General features: G+C 32.2%; 1 protein-coding gene across 1 annotated transcript in view; it reads right to left on the bottom strand.

The window, feature by feature from the left end:
• Positions 1–817: 817 nt before the first annotated feature.
• The window catches only part of LOC128231872 (protein FAM117B-like), a 37,702-nt gene continuing 21,831 nt past the window's right edge, over positions 818–16,688 (bottom strand). The window contains exons 6-8 of the mRNA XM_052945123.1: positions 12,060–12,366; positions 7,939–8,062; positions 818–6,900 (exon numbers count right to left, since the gene is read on the bottom strand). Of these exons, the coding sequence (XP_052801083.1) occupies positions 6,726–6,900; positions 7,939–8,062; positions 12,060–12,366 (606 nt within the window). The 3' untranslated portion in view covers positions 818–6,725. The remainder of the gene's footprint in view (positions 6,901–7,938; positions 8,063–12,059; positions 12,367–16,688) is intronic.

Genomic DNA, 16,688 nt, shown 5'->3' with positions numbered 1-16,688 from the left:
AGTTTCAATGAAATCATGATTGCTGTCGACTGTCATTGAAGTTTCTATAACCAATATTGCTGTTTTCATTTGTTTTATGTACATGTATTGTGTTCTTCCAGAATGTATTCACAGCATTTGAGTATCATAATTATGTTGAACCAATATTCAGTGTTTACACTCATGAATCTGCCAGAGTGTTTGGCCCAGTGATTCTGATTTTATCATTAAGAAAGATGCTGACAACCAACATTGCATTTAGTCATTATTTCATAACTAAGTAATTCATCAGTTAGTGCATTCTTGTTTACGCTAGGGCCTAAAAAAATTTGTTTGGTTAGGGTTACATCCTTTTCAAAAATAGGTAGGGTAGGTAGGCTTTTTTTTAATGATTATTATTTTTATTAGGCTATAAGAATATCATTTTCATCATTGGAGAATGGTGTTAAAGCTATTATATCTTCTGTATAAGCATTTAAGGTTTAAACTACATATTTTTTATTTCATTTTATTTTTCATTTTTTTTCAAACTGACTATAAAAACGGTAGGGCCTATTCCGTAGGTAGGGTCGGGTAACCCGAACCAAATGTATCTTTTTTTTAGGCCTAGTATAGAAACATTAGGATAAATATGCCACCATAGTGCATATATAAATAGAAGCAGATATATAGGATCTGTAAAATGAGTTCTTGCACTAAGGTGTTTATTAAACAAATAAATTGGCAGCCAGGCTCAGCCCCGCTAATGCCAATGAAGTAAAAAAAAACTGACAACTGTTACTAGTTACTTATTATTAACCATTCACAACAAGGGAATGTTAATAAACAAACAAACCAATTTCATGTAGAAAATAACAACTTTATTTTATCAATAAGTCAAATCAAGATGATGAGCATAATGTATATGAAACTTTCCTATGTACATGAAACAAACATGTTTGTTAAACTCTTGAATGACTTCGTCAAGCATAGGCAGTATCATTCTTGTAAAAGGAAAAATGAGTTGAAAATCTGTAAATGAACTTATTGTATTTAAACATGGTTCCACAACGTAAATGATCTGGTACCCAAACATTTCATGCATTGTACAGGGTGTAGAAAAATTGTATTATTTTGTAATATTTCTTGTAAAAATTTGATTATTTCACTTTGATGATATATACTTTTTTATTCTAATTTATCGAAGAATTATACAGAAAAATGTTTTATTCTTATCAACATGCATAAATAATAAGAAATATAACAACATGAGAATGAAATGTTGATCAAAATGAGTTTTCATGTTAAGATGGGATGTCATTCCAAAAAGGTGGAGTTTCACACACTGAGATATTTTTGAGACATAGTTATAGATTTCGGAATGTAAATATATGCTTAAAATGCAAACATGCTGATTCTCTACAATAGCACAAATGCTACAGTGTAAAAACATGTAATGATTCAGTAACAAGACATTTCTACGCATTTACTCATTGTCAGCAACCCTGGTACTTGTTTACTCGTTTACTCTACATAAGTGCCATGGGAAAATTTTCTGACAAAATCTGGTCTTCATGAATATTAGTGAGGTAAGGGAGAAAACCCTTCTTAAAAAGTTACAATTTATTACTACTCTTCAACAAAGGAGATTACTATGATGCCATATAGGGGATTTGTTACTAAATATAGAGAATTACACACAAGGCAATTTTATTGGATTAGACTGCAAAAAGGTCACCATTGGGAACCAATGAAACTGCCTCATTGCATATTCAAATTCACATGTTTTTCCTAGTGGGACGTTCCCCTGTACTCCATGAAGCAGAGTGTAGGAGTGTACCTGGGGTAGCTGACGATGATTTGAACTAAAACTCGGAAGAATAACAGCTCACCTAAGTCAAAAGTAAAGCAAACAGAAAAGTAACTTAAACACATTTGAAATAAACATCTAAGCTTAATCAAATCTAAGATTTTCATTAAATCTGCTAATTTAAAAATCTAAAATTCATTTCAGTGAGAGAGTTTAAAGTAATTCAAACATGGCATAGAAGTTACAAATATAAATAAAACAACAGTTGTATGCATAGCAGAGAAAAGCCAACCATCAGACGGCCATAAGTATAAAAAATAAAGTTTTAAATAGACAACAGAAATTACAAAGCACTTTGCTAGGTTAGTTTAGCTACTGTAGATCACATCATTTCCGCAAGGTCCTTTTACAAATACTTGGCCCTTTACAATAAGATAGATATCTATGTTGTAAACCTACTGCTGCTTTAGAGTGCTCAGGTACATCTGTCAAGTTACGGGGAGAATCTATTCCCTAAATGTCCTTATGATATTTTTATTGAATCAGTTAACTGCGAAAAAATGGAATTACCGCTGAAAATTATGATCTTAAGCCTTACTACCTTTATAAAAACAGGGACCTAAAAAGTTAAACCCTCGCAAAATTCAGACGATCTACAGTAAGTGATATTTATTTACAAATGGTAACTAGAACTTGGAATCACATAATTATAACATAGATCTCACTACCACTTAGTTACACTACATGTCAATGAGGGCTTGCTTCTTTCATTTTGTCAGATATTAAGTTTATAATGCTTGCGAGAAACAACAAAGATACTCAATCTTTATCCCTATTCTATAAATATGTTTGACAAAAAAAGTTCATGCCCAAAAATGACACTGGGAAATAAAATAATTTCTAAAACAGTTCAAATGTATAACTGATATTTTGTATAACTGACAACTTAAGAAATAATAATAATGATACGTCCTTAAAATGTTATGTGTGTTTAAGGAATCTGACCCATAAATAAGTTCTCCATTAACCGTAATATTAAATTTGGATGTAAAAGAAATGACCCTAAGTACATGATACATAAATCTAATTCAGCTTGTATAGTTGCTGTTTAATTCGACTGAAATCAAACATAAGATGATCGTTTTGCAATCTTTGAAGGCCAAAACCACTTTTTGTTATGAATATTTTGTTTAATTGTATATATTAGTTTGACGAGATGCTTTGTTGCATAAGTCGAAATAAACTTCTGTTCTGTTCTGTTATAAGGTTTTTACATTTTCTTTCCGCACACAAAAACATTTCAAATGATACCGAATAATATTGGTTTACCAGGCTTTCATAATTCACAGACCGGTATTTATGGGACAGATTAATTAAACATACATAAAGAAACCTTTCCGTAACTAATGTTAGAAAATTGCTGATTATTTCGTCACAATAACTAGCAATATGGCAGAATTACAGAGTTAGTGTTCTACAAAATCATAAAAAAATCTTAGAAACCAAAAATACTGCTTGGGAGATGTCATGCTAGCTAGATTCTTAGACAATAATCACAGTCATTTATATTTTATTGCAAAGTTTCAATCATACCCAGAATGCTATGTAAAAGCTTTAAATATCTGTAACTGTATGGTTACATTCAACTCCAAATGCCATTTTTATTAACCTTTCTTATTACTCATCTTTTATTGAATGCCATTTTTATTACTTGATGGAATACATATATACCTCTATCGACGATATATATATAATCAAATCACTTATCTAAGAACTTGCTAGCATGTAAATAATACTTTCTGGTAACCAAAAAAGAAAAACGTCTACATTACAGTGCTTTTGAAATAAAAAATGACAATCACTTTGAAACAAAATTGAAAAATTGATAGACAAAATTGATGAATATGTATCTTTAGCCTGTACAAATGTCGTTTACCAAATGATCCATGGAAAGTTTTTTATAACTTTGTATGTTATTTTTTAAGAAATGGTAGCTTCATAATACAGAAAGAATTATAGAATTTCACTTCTGTGACACAATCTGAGAAAACGAGGCACCAGGTGAAAATATAGATCCGTTTTTCCAACATGCTGATTTTTACAGTGTGACATTGATGTAACTTTTACTGACTTAAGTTAAATGACCTTAAAATTAAAACCATTTTCACGCTTAAAAATTCAGCATGTTTAAAAAAAAACCACATGATTTTATCAGGTGATATCATTTTCACATGTTGAATCTGGTTTTTAAAGATTGCATCACACCTTATGAACAAATGGCTGTAATATGAAATATAAGTTAAGACAACATTTGATGCAAAAAATGTTTTTTTTTAATAGACCATGAACTGAACATCAGAACAGCTAAAATATGATTTGTATGAAAAACTTGTACCATGTATCATAAATGAGTCGAACAGATAGTACAATTTGTTATTCTAAAACATTTAGCCTTTATTATTTACACAATATTAACATTTGTTTCAAGAAAAGATGAAAATGTTCGATGAAAGTAATGACAATATATGTAACTGGTTTGAAAAATATCTAAGGACGGATTTTTATATTGAACTGTTTCTATTCATGTAGAACATATAGACTTAACATTGAAAATAATTGACAATATACCATATTCACTAATACATGGTTGTTTATCTCATTTAAGCGCCATCATCGACTGGTCATTTACAAGAGATCGCTTCATGTCAGGAACTTTTTTTGCCATCAGCATGAGTTTCAAAGTCTTTATTGCCATAAAAGATTTAAATAGAAACTGGTAAAAAATATATAAAAAAAATAAAGTTCCTTATGATAATTTCTATACATAAGACAGGTGAATCCTTAAATTTTGCCCAGAAAACAACTTTATTCATATCAATTAAATTAGATACTTTTTTTATAAAAGTATTAAGCATTGCACAGAGGCAAGCAAATGTTTCCATTTGATGTTATGAAAACTGCAATATAAAGAAATAAAACAGCACTATTTTAAACTGAAAAATAATAAAATAAAATTGTAGAATTATAAATCACAAGATTCTGCAGAACTCCTATTTCAAAAACATAAACAATCCTATATTCATTCTGCTACATTAGAGTTGAGTAGATGTGAAAAAAACAAACAACGACAGCAATAGCAACAACATAGAATGGAGACGAGTCATGGAGAAATAGAAAGAGATTCGATTTACAATTAGATCCAAGGATTATAGGCCGTGAAAATCTTCCCTGAACAGTATTTTACAACCTAAAAGAGTTAAGTATCAGATCACCGGAATGAGAAACCTACAATTAATGTACCATTAACCTTGTACACGTACTGACATACAAGCCAAAGCTTTCACTACTGTATGCCAAGCCATCTTGAAAATATTTTTGTTTGCAGTTCCTTCACTGACTCAAAAAATAATCTGATCCAATTTTTTTTTTTTGTGATTGGAGAGAGAAAACTGTTTTTTTGTTATACCAAATTTGACAATAGAAACAGTTATTCTTTCAGAACTATCATTTAAATAATTGCATGTATACTAGGCTATAAACTTTGTAAAAAATTTGTTTCAATTCTGAAACATATATAATTAAACTGTAAGTATAGGGGTATTATACAGTGTTGGTATTTTTATAAGTTTTTACCTGATTTTTCTCATATTGCTCCCCTATCCTAGTTTATAACCTACAGTAAAATTTGGTCATAGTATATTCCATCTTATTGTTTAGTGTAAGATCATCACTTAGTCACAAAATAACCCTTAATTTCCTGACCTACTGACCCTCTAAAAATGTCATGGTCAGGCCACTGTAAACCTACAATCTGGCCATTCCAAAGAATTATATTTATTATTACAATAGGAAAAAGATCAGTGTTTTCATTTTTCAAGAGTTAAATCGTATTCTTATTTATAACACAAAAAATACAGAATTTGTAATATGTCATCATCGATGCTAGTTATCAATTGGTTCAAAATTCCTAATTTTTTTTTTTAGATTTTTAATCATTTTAAATGTTTGACGACTGCCTAAGAAATGTATTGAACATCTACCTGAATATTACAAAACTGAAGACATTGACAGGTATTCAGAAGTAAAATACTCATTTAAATGATCTTTCTTGAAAGCCTTGCCCTATAAGAAGCTATTTTTCCTTAAACAAGAAAAAAAGCCATTTTTTCATATACTACAAAGTATATATATCTTTAACAGTTAACATCTGTACAAAGAAATAACATGCAAAAATACATCTTTAACATTTAAGTTTTAAAACAAGTTTTGTAGTAACATCTAACATTTTCAAAGAGTATAAAAATAATTTAACAAATATCTACATTCTTAAGTGGTCTTTCAAGGCAATAAAATTAAAAAACAAACTTTCTGCCATTTACCGGCCATTTTTTAAGCTGCGAATAAAAGCAACATACAGCGCATGTTATTTTACATATATGTACCTACATGTTTTTCAAACAAGTGTTGGTTAAACTCATTTCCGCTGTCTAATGTCACATATAAAGCTAGTGACAAAGTTTCCATCTTTAAGGCAGAAAAGCCACTGAAACAACCTTTCAGATACGTTTTTAAATCACAACCCCTTTTAACATACCTTCCAAATATTCTAGAAACTCTCTTCTCAAGCATTTTCCTCCGTTTGGCCCCAAAACATCAACAAACAGTACATAATCGACTATTTGATACACAAAAGCCATTAAATATCTTGTTCAAGAAATCTCCCATTGCATTGCTCAAATTGCTACATAAGCAAATAACACAACTGGCACAAAAATCATACTTTGTACAATCATGTACACCGTCTTAACATGATTCTATAAATAGGATAATTACTCAATCACTATAAATAGAATATTGACATCATATCTATAAATAAAACATTACATCATAACTTATAAATAGACTCCGCTATCACAAAAACAAGCCAATCACTGGAGTTTGAATGTTCTGAGTAAGGCTAGTGTCCCTCGATGGTTGTTGTCGTCGTTGTTGTTTGAGAGAATGCAGATCCCTGAGTATAGTGTTTCTTAAGTGAACAGAAAGCTGAGCTCTGGCTTGGTCGAAGCTCAAACTGACCCTTGCCTTGGATGGGACAGAACAGAAGTGGCTCTTTAATGGACGGTTGCCGATTTCTGGAAAATAAATGGTTAGTATCAGGTCAAGTTGACAAAGGCATTGGTCTAAATTAGCCTGCGAGCCTGGCATATTCCAGATATGAGATAACAGTTATTTCTAAGTCAACAAAGCAAGATAAAAGACTTTTACACGTGGGCTTGTTCAAACTTAGTATTTTACAGTTACAACTGGGCTTGGAGGGTACTTGGGACTTGCACATGACACGTCCTAAGATAAGGACTCCTGAGATATGGGCTCAACATCTGTGACATGTTAATTGAAATTCCTATATATATGTACTATTCCATAATGGTCAACCTCTAAGTATGTCCTTGACCATCTGGGGTAGGGGTGTGAGTCTTGTGGTTAACATGTCACCTTTGTGTAAGGGATGGATGAAAGAATGAATGCACAAAAAATGATTAAAATTTAGTATGCCCACCTTTGAGAGTATAAAGAAAGTACAAGCCCTCAGGTCTGTAGCACTTTATACTCTGTCTACAAAAGCCTAGAGCCTGTTGGCTTGTGCAATGTGCCAGACTCTTGACACTAGTGTTGGGAATCGGTTGCAATTTTACTATCGATGATCGGTTCCACTCAAGTAACCGATTATCGATAGTACAATTGGTTTTTAAAATACTAGATAGTACCTGAGTTGTAGTTTTATTCAGGTACAGTATTAAACTCTTAATCATTATATGCATATACCTTATGTCTATGATAATGATTGAAAATATTAAGTGTTGTTGTATAAAAAAAAGTTCATTTCCTTGCGCATTGTGGCTTTCATCAGCCATATTGTTAAAGATAACATCTGAACACTTACAATTTTTTTTTTTTTTTTTTTCCGATAATCGATTATAACTAAATACTATCGATTGTCGCCGATTTCAGGCCCAACCAATCGATTTTCGATTATAATCGATCATCGGAACATCACTACTTGACACCCTATCTAGTGTCTGGCAAAATGCACAAAATAAAAGGCTTGAAAACTAGCTGAATAGAGAGTATCTGTTTGATTACTGTAATCTTTATAGGGTTACAATAGTTACCTGTCCTCATCGTAAGCCTTAATCCTCTCACATCCATCTGGCGGCTCACGAACCAGGATTTTGTTGGGCTTCGGGCTTGCGGTCTTCTTCAAACATGCATCGGGCGACACACTGTCACGATCTCCTGAAGTAAGTTATTATTGTAATGTTAATATGTCCAGATTAACTTTTGGTTGGGATACAGACTTGTGCCAGGCAGGCGGAACCATAAATAGCAAAATGTTAATTGCAGAATGTTAGTCTTTGAAGGAATACAGTTCTTTTTTTTAACATGACTTAGGTGTTTTAGTCTCCACCACACAGCCTTGCCATGCCATAATTCCCTAAAATGGTAACATCATGAAACTGTGAAACAATAAAATGGTGAAATAATGGAATAATGAAATGGTTAAATAATAGGGATGGCAACGAGTAGTAACATTAATACTCGAGTACTCGGACGATCGTTCGATCGAGTACTCGGGTACTCGATTACTCGGAAATTTTGAATATGTGACAAAGACAAAAAAAGGAGACAAGATTGTGTATACATGTATCATTAATGTCGTATATTGTGCATTGGTCGTATTATTGGTCCTTTTCAACTTTAAAGTAAACTTTTATTACGTATTTTAACAAAAAAAGAAAACAAATGTTGTTTCAGGCTTTTAATTGGTCTTATTCGTTTTATTTTATACAAGTTTGCACTGCAGAAATGAACAACAATCAGAATTACAATGAACGAAAATTATTAGCATACATGAAAATAGTGAACGAAATTCAATACGAAGTTCAGTTGTTCAGTTGTTTACTCTACAATTATTTTTTTTTAAATGATAGTTTTTCGTACTGTGTAAATGTTGTTTACCTCATTAATATTCATAATTCTTGATTTAAAATATCAACCAATCAATTGTGATAATCATTGCAAAAATAGTTAAAATACGCCTATTAAGAAATCAATTCTCGTAACGGTCGATACTCTTTCGCTCGTAAGCGTCCATTGTTTGGTGAAAGGTCTCTAATTGGTATACAATAGAATTGTGTAGGTGTAAGTACCGCTATCAAAACTTCGCTAATTGACATCAGTGCTAATTTAAAATAGGGGTCCTTTGTTGACAGTTTGCAACTATCACAACAACTGTCAACTAATTGATTGAGGTCAATTGTGTACACAGCGGGGATTAGAAGGACCGTAAATTGTCCTCTTGGCAACTAACCAGATCTGATATTTTGTCTGTAAATCGTGTATTTGGTGATTTTTATAGATTTTTATATTTTTTTCCCCCGAGTACTCGAGTAGTGATTTGGTACTCGAGCACTCGGACGTTCGATCGAGTACTCGGGTACTCGTTGCCATCCCTATTAAATAATGAATGGTAAAATCATGAAATGCTGAAAAATTGAAATTCTGAAATAATGAAATGTAAACAAATAAAATGTGCTTGTTGGGCGTTTCTATTGGTTGAAGTGGGCAAGGCAACCATAGCCAAATACTGGGATAATCACATTCTTTATAAAACCAGTATAAAATTATACAATAATTCCATAATGTATGCATCACTAGCATTATTTTCTTTTTTCAAATGCTGCCTTCAACACATAAAGAAATGTTAATGATGTTTTGTGAATGAAAATTATTGCAATCCATCTTGCATAATTAATAATTCACCCAACAATGTTCGGAGCACTTCTCTATAGTGTATGTTAAAGAGACTTGTTCAAAGATGTTTTTAATTTGTTGAAATTGAGTAATTTAATAACATTTATGAACAAACACCAAAAAGCAACTGGCAGGTACTCATTCAAATCAAGTTTTGTAAATCAAGGCCTCCATTCTTTCAGTTTTCAATAGTGTAAGTTGCTCTTTAGCAAATAAAGCATTTTTTGGTCATATTTTTGAATAACTGTTAACAAAGCATGGGTTGTCCCAAAACTGTGACAAATTCAGTTACAAAGTTTAATTTTAATGAACACTACCTGTATCACTACTTAACAAGGTACATTCTTGCAAGAGTTTAGGATGAAAATGCCACATAAGCATTTAAAGGACTTTGCCTGCTGACTGATAAGAAAATGTTTTTTTAAGGCTGGTTGCAACACTTTTACAGATGTGCAGAACACAGTGTGGAATACTTTAAGGTAGATGCATGACTGGCCTGACGCTTTTTTGACGTCAGAAATGATGTTAACTGTGCGCCGCATTTGTGACGTTTGTGATATCAAATTGTTATTAGTAACATTATCTATCTAAAATTTTCTGAAAATGTACATGACATCAGGGTTCTCAATATGTTTTGGTTGAACCGTCTCAAATAGTAAAGTAAACGACCAGCTTCTACTTATTCTACTGAAAATTCATTTAGTTTTCCAAATTTGAACCAGCCCTATTGCCATTTGAACGTCCATTTTGGACGGCAGCCGGTTCTTATTGAGAACACTGTGACATGCTAAAAAAATATGTTGAAATCTCATTCATATACTTAGCTTGTCACAGCATTTTGGGACAACCCTCGTACAGGTTACATAAACTTTTCATGGTGTTTCATCCATTTTAATCTCATTTCACATGATTTTTTTCTTTCTTTTTCTTTTTCAAAACTTGAACAAGTCCCTTTAAAAACACAATATAGCAATATACAAACACATTGTACTTAACCTTTGTCAATTGACATTATAATTGTTTTATTGTTTTATTAAGTATGACTATAATGAATAAATGTGGAATATGTTTGACATACAACAACCAGTAAGTCATCGTAACAAGCATGTTCCTACGCACTTAAAGCACTCAACTCCAGAAATACAGATCACTTCTGTTTGCTGAGAAAACAATTTACTTGCCACAAAGATTTACTAAAGATGTATTTCCTTCACAGCATTAAAACATTCTTTCGCAAACAATTTCGGGACTTTGTTCGATACTTAAAACCTATTTTCAAGTTTATGTTGAAAGCACTAAAAGTTTCTTGGTGCATCAAACAATAAAGACCTAAACAGGCCGACGAAAATCTAGACAAAACGCTGAAATCTGATTTAAATACTTGATATTCCCAGTAATTACTACATCAAATGTCAAGGCCTTTATATAACATATTATTTTGCAGTCCATTTCATCCTTAATTAGGACCTGAACTGCGAAAACTCAAAACCAAATATGTCACACAGACAGCACGCTCTACTTTCACGCCGCTTTTAAGTTCAAGCATTGCTAAGTTTTGTTGAAACATGCATGGATCACTGTTAACTTAGATTACATGCAAAACCATAACAAGTTAAATAATAAAGGGACAAAAATGCATTATATACAAATAGAGTCATCATATTTTATTGTATGAAGTTTCAATGCAATACATCAAGTAGTTGCTGAGTTAATGACTCATATGTGCTTACATGCAAAACCATAACCAGAATTACTTAGTCAAATAATAAACGGGCAAATATTATATAATGTGCAAAATAGAGTTACCTAACTTTGTTAAATAAGAAGGTTGGAAGGTTGGGAGCCCTTGTATAAAGTTTCAATGCAATATATGATGTAATTGCTGAGATAGTAACTTAAATGTGGTTACATGCAAAATCTTAACAACAAGAATTGCTAAGTCAAATAATAAAGGGCCATTATCTGCATTATATGCAAAATACAGTTATCTTACTTAATTCTTCAAGTAAGTTTGATGGTTGAATACCATCGTATTAAGTCTCAATGCAATGCATCAAGAAGTTACTGAGATATGAACCTTGTTTATGCTAACATGCTTAACAAGAATTTATAAGTTAAATAATAACGGGCAAAATTTTCATTATATGCAAAACAGAGTTATCTCACTTGATTTATTAAGTAGGTTGGATAGTTGGGAACACATGTCTAAAGTTTCAAAGTGATACATGATGTATTTGCTGAGCTATTGACTTAAATGTGGTTACAAGAAAACCCCAAAACAAGAATAATAAAGCCATAATTTGCATAATATGCAAAATAGTTATCTCACTTGGTTTGATGGTTGAGAACCGTTGTATAAAGTCTCAATGCAAATCCATAACAAAATCCTTTTTTACGCAGAATCTAATTTATTTAGGACTGGCAAATGGAGGCAATGAAAAATCAACATACATTGACCTCACAATTAAACAATGCATACCAGTTTCCTTGTCAGATTTCCCATCTCGCGGAGTGCTGCCTGACGAATCATAACAGCTGGACGGACGAGGGGAACAATCGGAATTTCCCATTCCTGCTATGATAGGGATAGTTGGGCTGATCGACTGTGCCCGCTGTGGGCTTCCCGAGGATGGACTACATGAGCCGCGGGAACTCCGACCCGACGATCGTCCTGAGCTGCGGCCCTCGATATTTCCTGCAGACGAAGGAGTCTGTGTGTCTACACTGCGAACATTGTTGGTGCTTGGTGTGACAGGAAATGGGGCACGATGGCCTTCTGGAATAGTCTGGAAAAAAGGGAAATTGGATTAATATATAAAATAAACTTTAATTCAATTCACATCTCAATATATTGTTTAACCACATTTGTTAACTAACTTTACTTTGCATCTTCTGAGATTGTTTGCTTTTTAATAAGGAAATCCTTATAATAAATAAACATGTACATGAATGAAACAGGGTGTACAGTATCACTTGCATCTAGGTAATCTGAAATCACAGCAGCTAATGTCAATGTTCCTCAGTTGTTCTTGTATTTTTCTGTCAAACAATGGGGCATGTTATCTTGACAGCAATTAAAGCCAGGTATGTGCTACACATGTGTGTATTGTCTTTAGGAACATGTGTACCAAGCTTCATTTGAATATCTTATACTGTTTTTGAGTTAAGGTCAAGGTCAAAGTTTTTGCACAAGGCCAACCATGACACCAAGGCTATCAATATACCTTGACTAGACAAAAACAAACTAAAAATGAAGGTTCTGGAAATATCATCATGTAAAGAACATATTGAAAACATTAACACCCAATTGAAATTTTTTTTAACTTAAACAAGAGCTGTCACAGAGACAGCGCGCTCGACTATTCTGCCGCTTTTCAGTGTAAGGATTGAAAAGTTTTGGCGAAACATGCATGGATCACTGTTAGATTAGATTTCAATGCAATACATGATGTGCGGAGATATTAATATAAATGTGGTTATATGCAAAATTTTAACGAAATTTTTTAAGAGTAATAATAAAGGGCAATTATTTGCAAAACACAGTTATTTAACTTGATTATTCAATTAGATTGGGTGGTTGAATACCATTGTATAAAGTCTCAATGCAATACATCAAGTAGTTGCTGAGATATTATCCTATGTGTGCTAACATGCAAGACCTTATCCAGAATTTTTAAGTCACATAATAAAGGGGCAAAAATTATATAATATGAAAGATAGAGTTATCTTACTTGATAAAATAAGAAGGTTAAATGGTTGGGAGCCTGTGTCTGTAAAGTTTCAATGCAATACATGATGTTTTTGCTAAAGCATTGACTTAAAAGTGGTTACATGCAAAACCTTAACCAGAATTTCTATGTTGAATAAAAAAAGGGGCCATTATTTGAATTTAATGCAAACTAGAGTTATCTTACTTGGTTATTTAAGTAGATTGGATGGTTGAGTACCATTTTATACAGTCTCAATGCAATTCATCCAGTAGTTGCTGTGATATTAACCTATGTGTGCTTACATGCAAAACCTTAACCAGAATTTCTGAGTCGAATAATAAAGGGCAATTATTTGCATTAAATGCAAACTAGAGTTATCTAACTTGGTAAATTAAGTAGGTTGGATGGTTGAGTACCATTGTATCAAGTCTCAATGCAATACCTCAAGCAGTTAATGAGATATTAACCTATGTATGCTTGCATGCAAAACCTTAACCAGAATTTCTAAGTCAAATTATAAAGGCCTATTATTTGCATTAAATGCAAACTAGAGTTATCTTACTTGGTTAATTAAGTAGGTTGGATTGTTGAGTACAATTGTATCAAGTCTCAATGCAATACCTCAAGTAGTTGCTGAAATATTACCCTATGTGTGCTTGCACGCAAAACCTTAACCAGAATTTCTGAGTCGAATAATAAAGGGCAATTATTTGCATTAAATGCAAACTAGAGTTATCTTACTTGTTTAATTGAGTAGGTTGGGTGGTTGAGTACCATTGTATCAAGTCTCAATTCAATACCTCAAGCGGTTAATGAGATATTAACCTATGTATGGTTGCATGCAAAACCTTAACCAGAATTTCTAAGTCAAATAATAAAGGCCTATTATTTGCATTAAATGCAAACTAGAGTTATCTAACTTGGTTAATTAAGTAGGTTGGATGGTTGAGTACCATTGTATCAAGTCTCAATGCAATACCACAAGTGGTTGCTGAGATATTAACCTATGTGTGCTTGCACGCAAAACCTTAACCAGAATTTCTTAGTCAAATAATAAAGGCCTATTATTGGCATTAAATGCAAACTAGAGTTATCTTACTTGGTTAATTAAGTAGGTTGGATGGTTGTGTACCATTGTATCAAGTCTCAATGCAATACCTCAAGTAGTTGCTGAGATATTAACCTATGTGTGCTTGCACGCAAAACCTTAACCAAGGGGTGACGCCGACGCCGACGCTTGGGTGAGTAGTATAGCTCTCCTTATTCTTCGAATAGTCGAGATAAAAAACGAAGAAAACATTTGTCTTACTATGGGATACATGGGAGAGTACAAATGCCCATTTATAGACAAATTGAAAATAACATTTGGACGCAGCATTATTCATATCCTTGAAAAAAAATCCACATTCCTTAGTTATCATCAACCTTGTGCATGTAAAGAAAAATGAAAACGGACCATAACTCTGTCATCAATTATTGGTTTGTCACCTAAGTCGAATATGACCTGTATTTAAAGGTGTTTAAATTAACATGTGTCCCAGAACTTATTTAAATTTTTCAACCCTTTCATGGGTTTTTATGCGGAAAAAACCCAAACCAACCACCATACTAAACTCTGCATAATCCAACAAACTTTTTTCTTTGGGAGAATAATTAATAATTGTTGACAATTTTGCTCAACATTTTAAAAACTTTGTCTTTTTATATAACACGGTTATTTAGACAATATATTGTTATATGCTTTTGCATAAGATTACAAAGTCTTCACTTCGGGACCAATAGTTTAATTTAAAAGCAATTTCAACTATTTCCGCAGCACACAAGTCAATTTAAATGGAGAAATAAACTCTTAAATGCATGTTATCAAAAAGTACAAAACATTATCCACTCATTTCGTGATTTAAGGTTTTCTAACAAATATGCAACATCACACCCATGAATCTATTTATTGCGCATGCAATCAAATCTTACAAACGCTTGAAAAGCAGAATTTGCAAAAAATTAACATTGAACACACGCATGATTCTGCTATACAAAACCGCAAATGTAAATCAATTTAAAACCACCAAGGTTTTGAATCAGTTGGCAAAAAGATTTTAAACATCATTTTCTGGGCAGCTTCAAAGAAAATATTTTGCTACCATTTAACCCAGATCTGGTACATAATATTAATGATAAGCATTTGGGGGTCTTAAAATTTTGAAAATATTATCATCTTACAGCATATTTTATTGCCTGAGACAAGCTTTTCATCAACTGCTTCAACTGTTTCATTCCATCTTTCCGAATTTTCCAGGTCTATGAGCCTATTTGAAAGATTTTCCCACGCTTCCCCATTGCATCAGCGCCAGTTGGTAAATTATTTAGTTTTTTTGGCAATAGAAGACATGTGGATTAGATAATCGTTGATTTATCACCATTTTATCATTCATACATACTTTCCGAGCAATATTTTTTATCGCAACCTGTTATTTTCTTGCTCATTTTTTTTCAAGATTAGTTTATTTTCAATCTATCAATAAACTTCCAAGGCAGCATTTACGGTCAATTTGATTTTATATTACTAACCAATTAATGATAAGACTTTTTTTCCATTTCCATGAAGAAATAAAATTCAAACCTGGTAAGCTTCCATGGACTTAATGGTAATACTGGCAAAGTGTGAATAGAGTAAAAAAACAAGTAAAAAAGTAAAATACCAGATGCTTAAATTCTAAGCAATTATGTTGAGCGTAACAGACCTAGTCAGCAGAAATTCATCCTATGCTATTAAGATTTTTTTCTAACCTATTTTATCTCAAAACAATACTGGAAAACAATTTCATGAAACAGACTTTTTAGTAATAATTTTATAATAATGTTGTTAAAGAACCATAAAACATCATCGATAATTTTTTACAGCATCTGCAAAAAGCGCTGTCATAGAGGCAGCCCGCTTGACTATTTCATAGCTAATAGCCGGAATTCCTTAGTTGAATGATCAGGGGCTCCATCAAACTTATTGAATATTGTGCAAGAAAATTATCTTGATACATTTCTACATAGGATGGGTAGGATCCCTTGTATAAAGTTACAATGCAATACATCAAGCATTTTCCAAGCTATTGACTTATGCACGCTTACACTCAAAACCTCAACCAGAATTATTAAGTTGAATAATAAAGGGCCATAATTCTTATTAATTGCAAAATAGAATAATCTTACTTGATTTATAAAGTAGGTTAGATTGTTTGGAACGGATATATCTAAAGTTTTAATGCAATACATGATGTATTTGCTGAGTAATTGACTTAATTGTGGTTACAGGCAAACCCTTACCATATTTTATTAATAAAAAGATTAAGGCCCATAATTTGCATTATATGCAAATATTGTTATCTTAGTTGAAAATTTAAGTA

The sequence above is a fragment of the Mya arenaria genome, chromosome 1, assembly GCF_026914265.1.
Source record: "Mya arenaria isolate MELC-2E11 chromosome 1, ASM2691426v1".
Classification (NCBI taxonomy): Eukaryota; Metazoa; Mollusca; class Bivalvia; order Myida; family Myidae; genus Mya; species Mya arenaria.
This window is presented reverse-complemented; position numbering and strand designations above follow the sequence as displayed.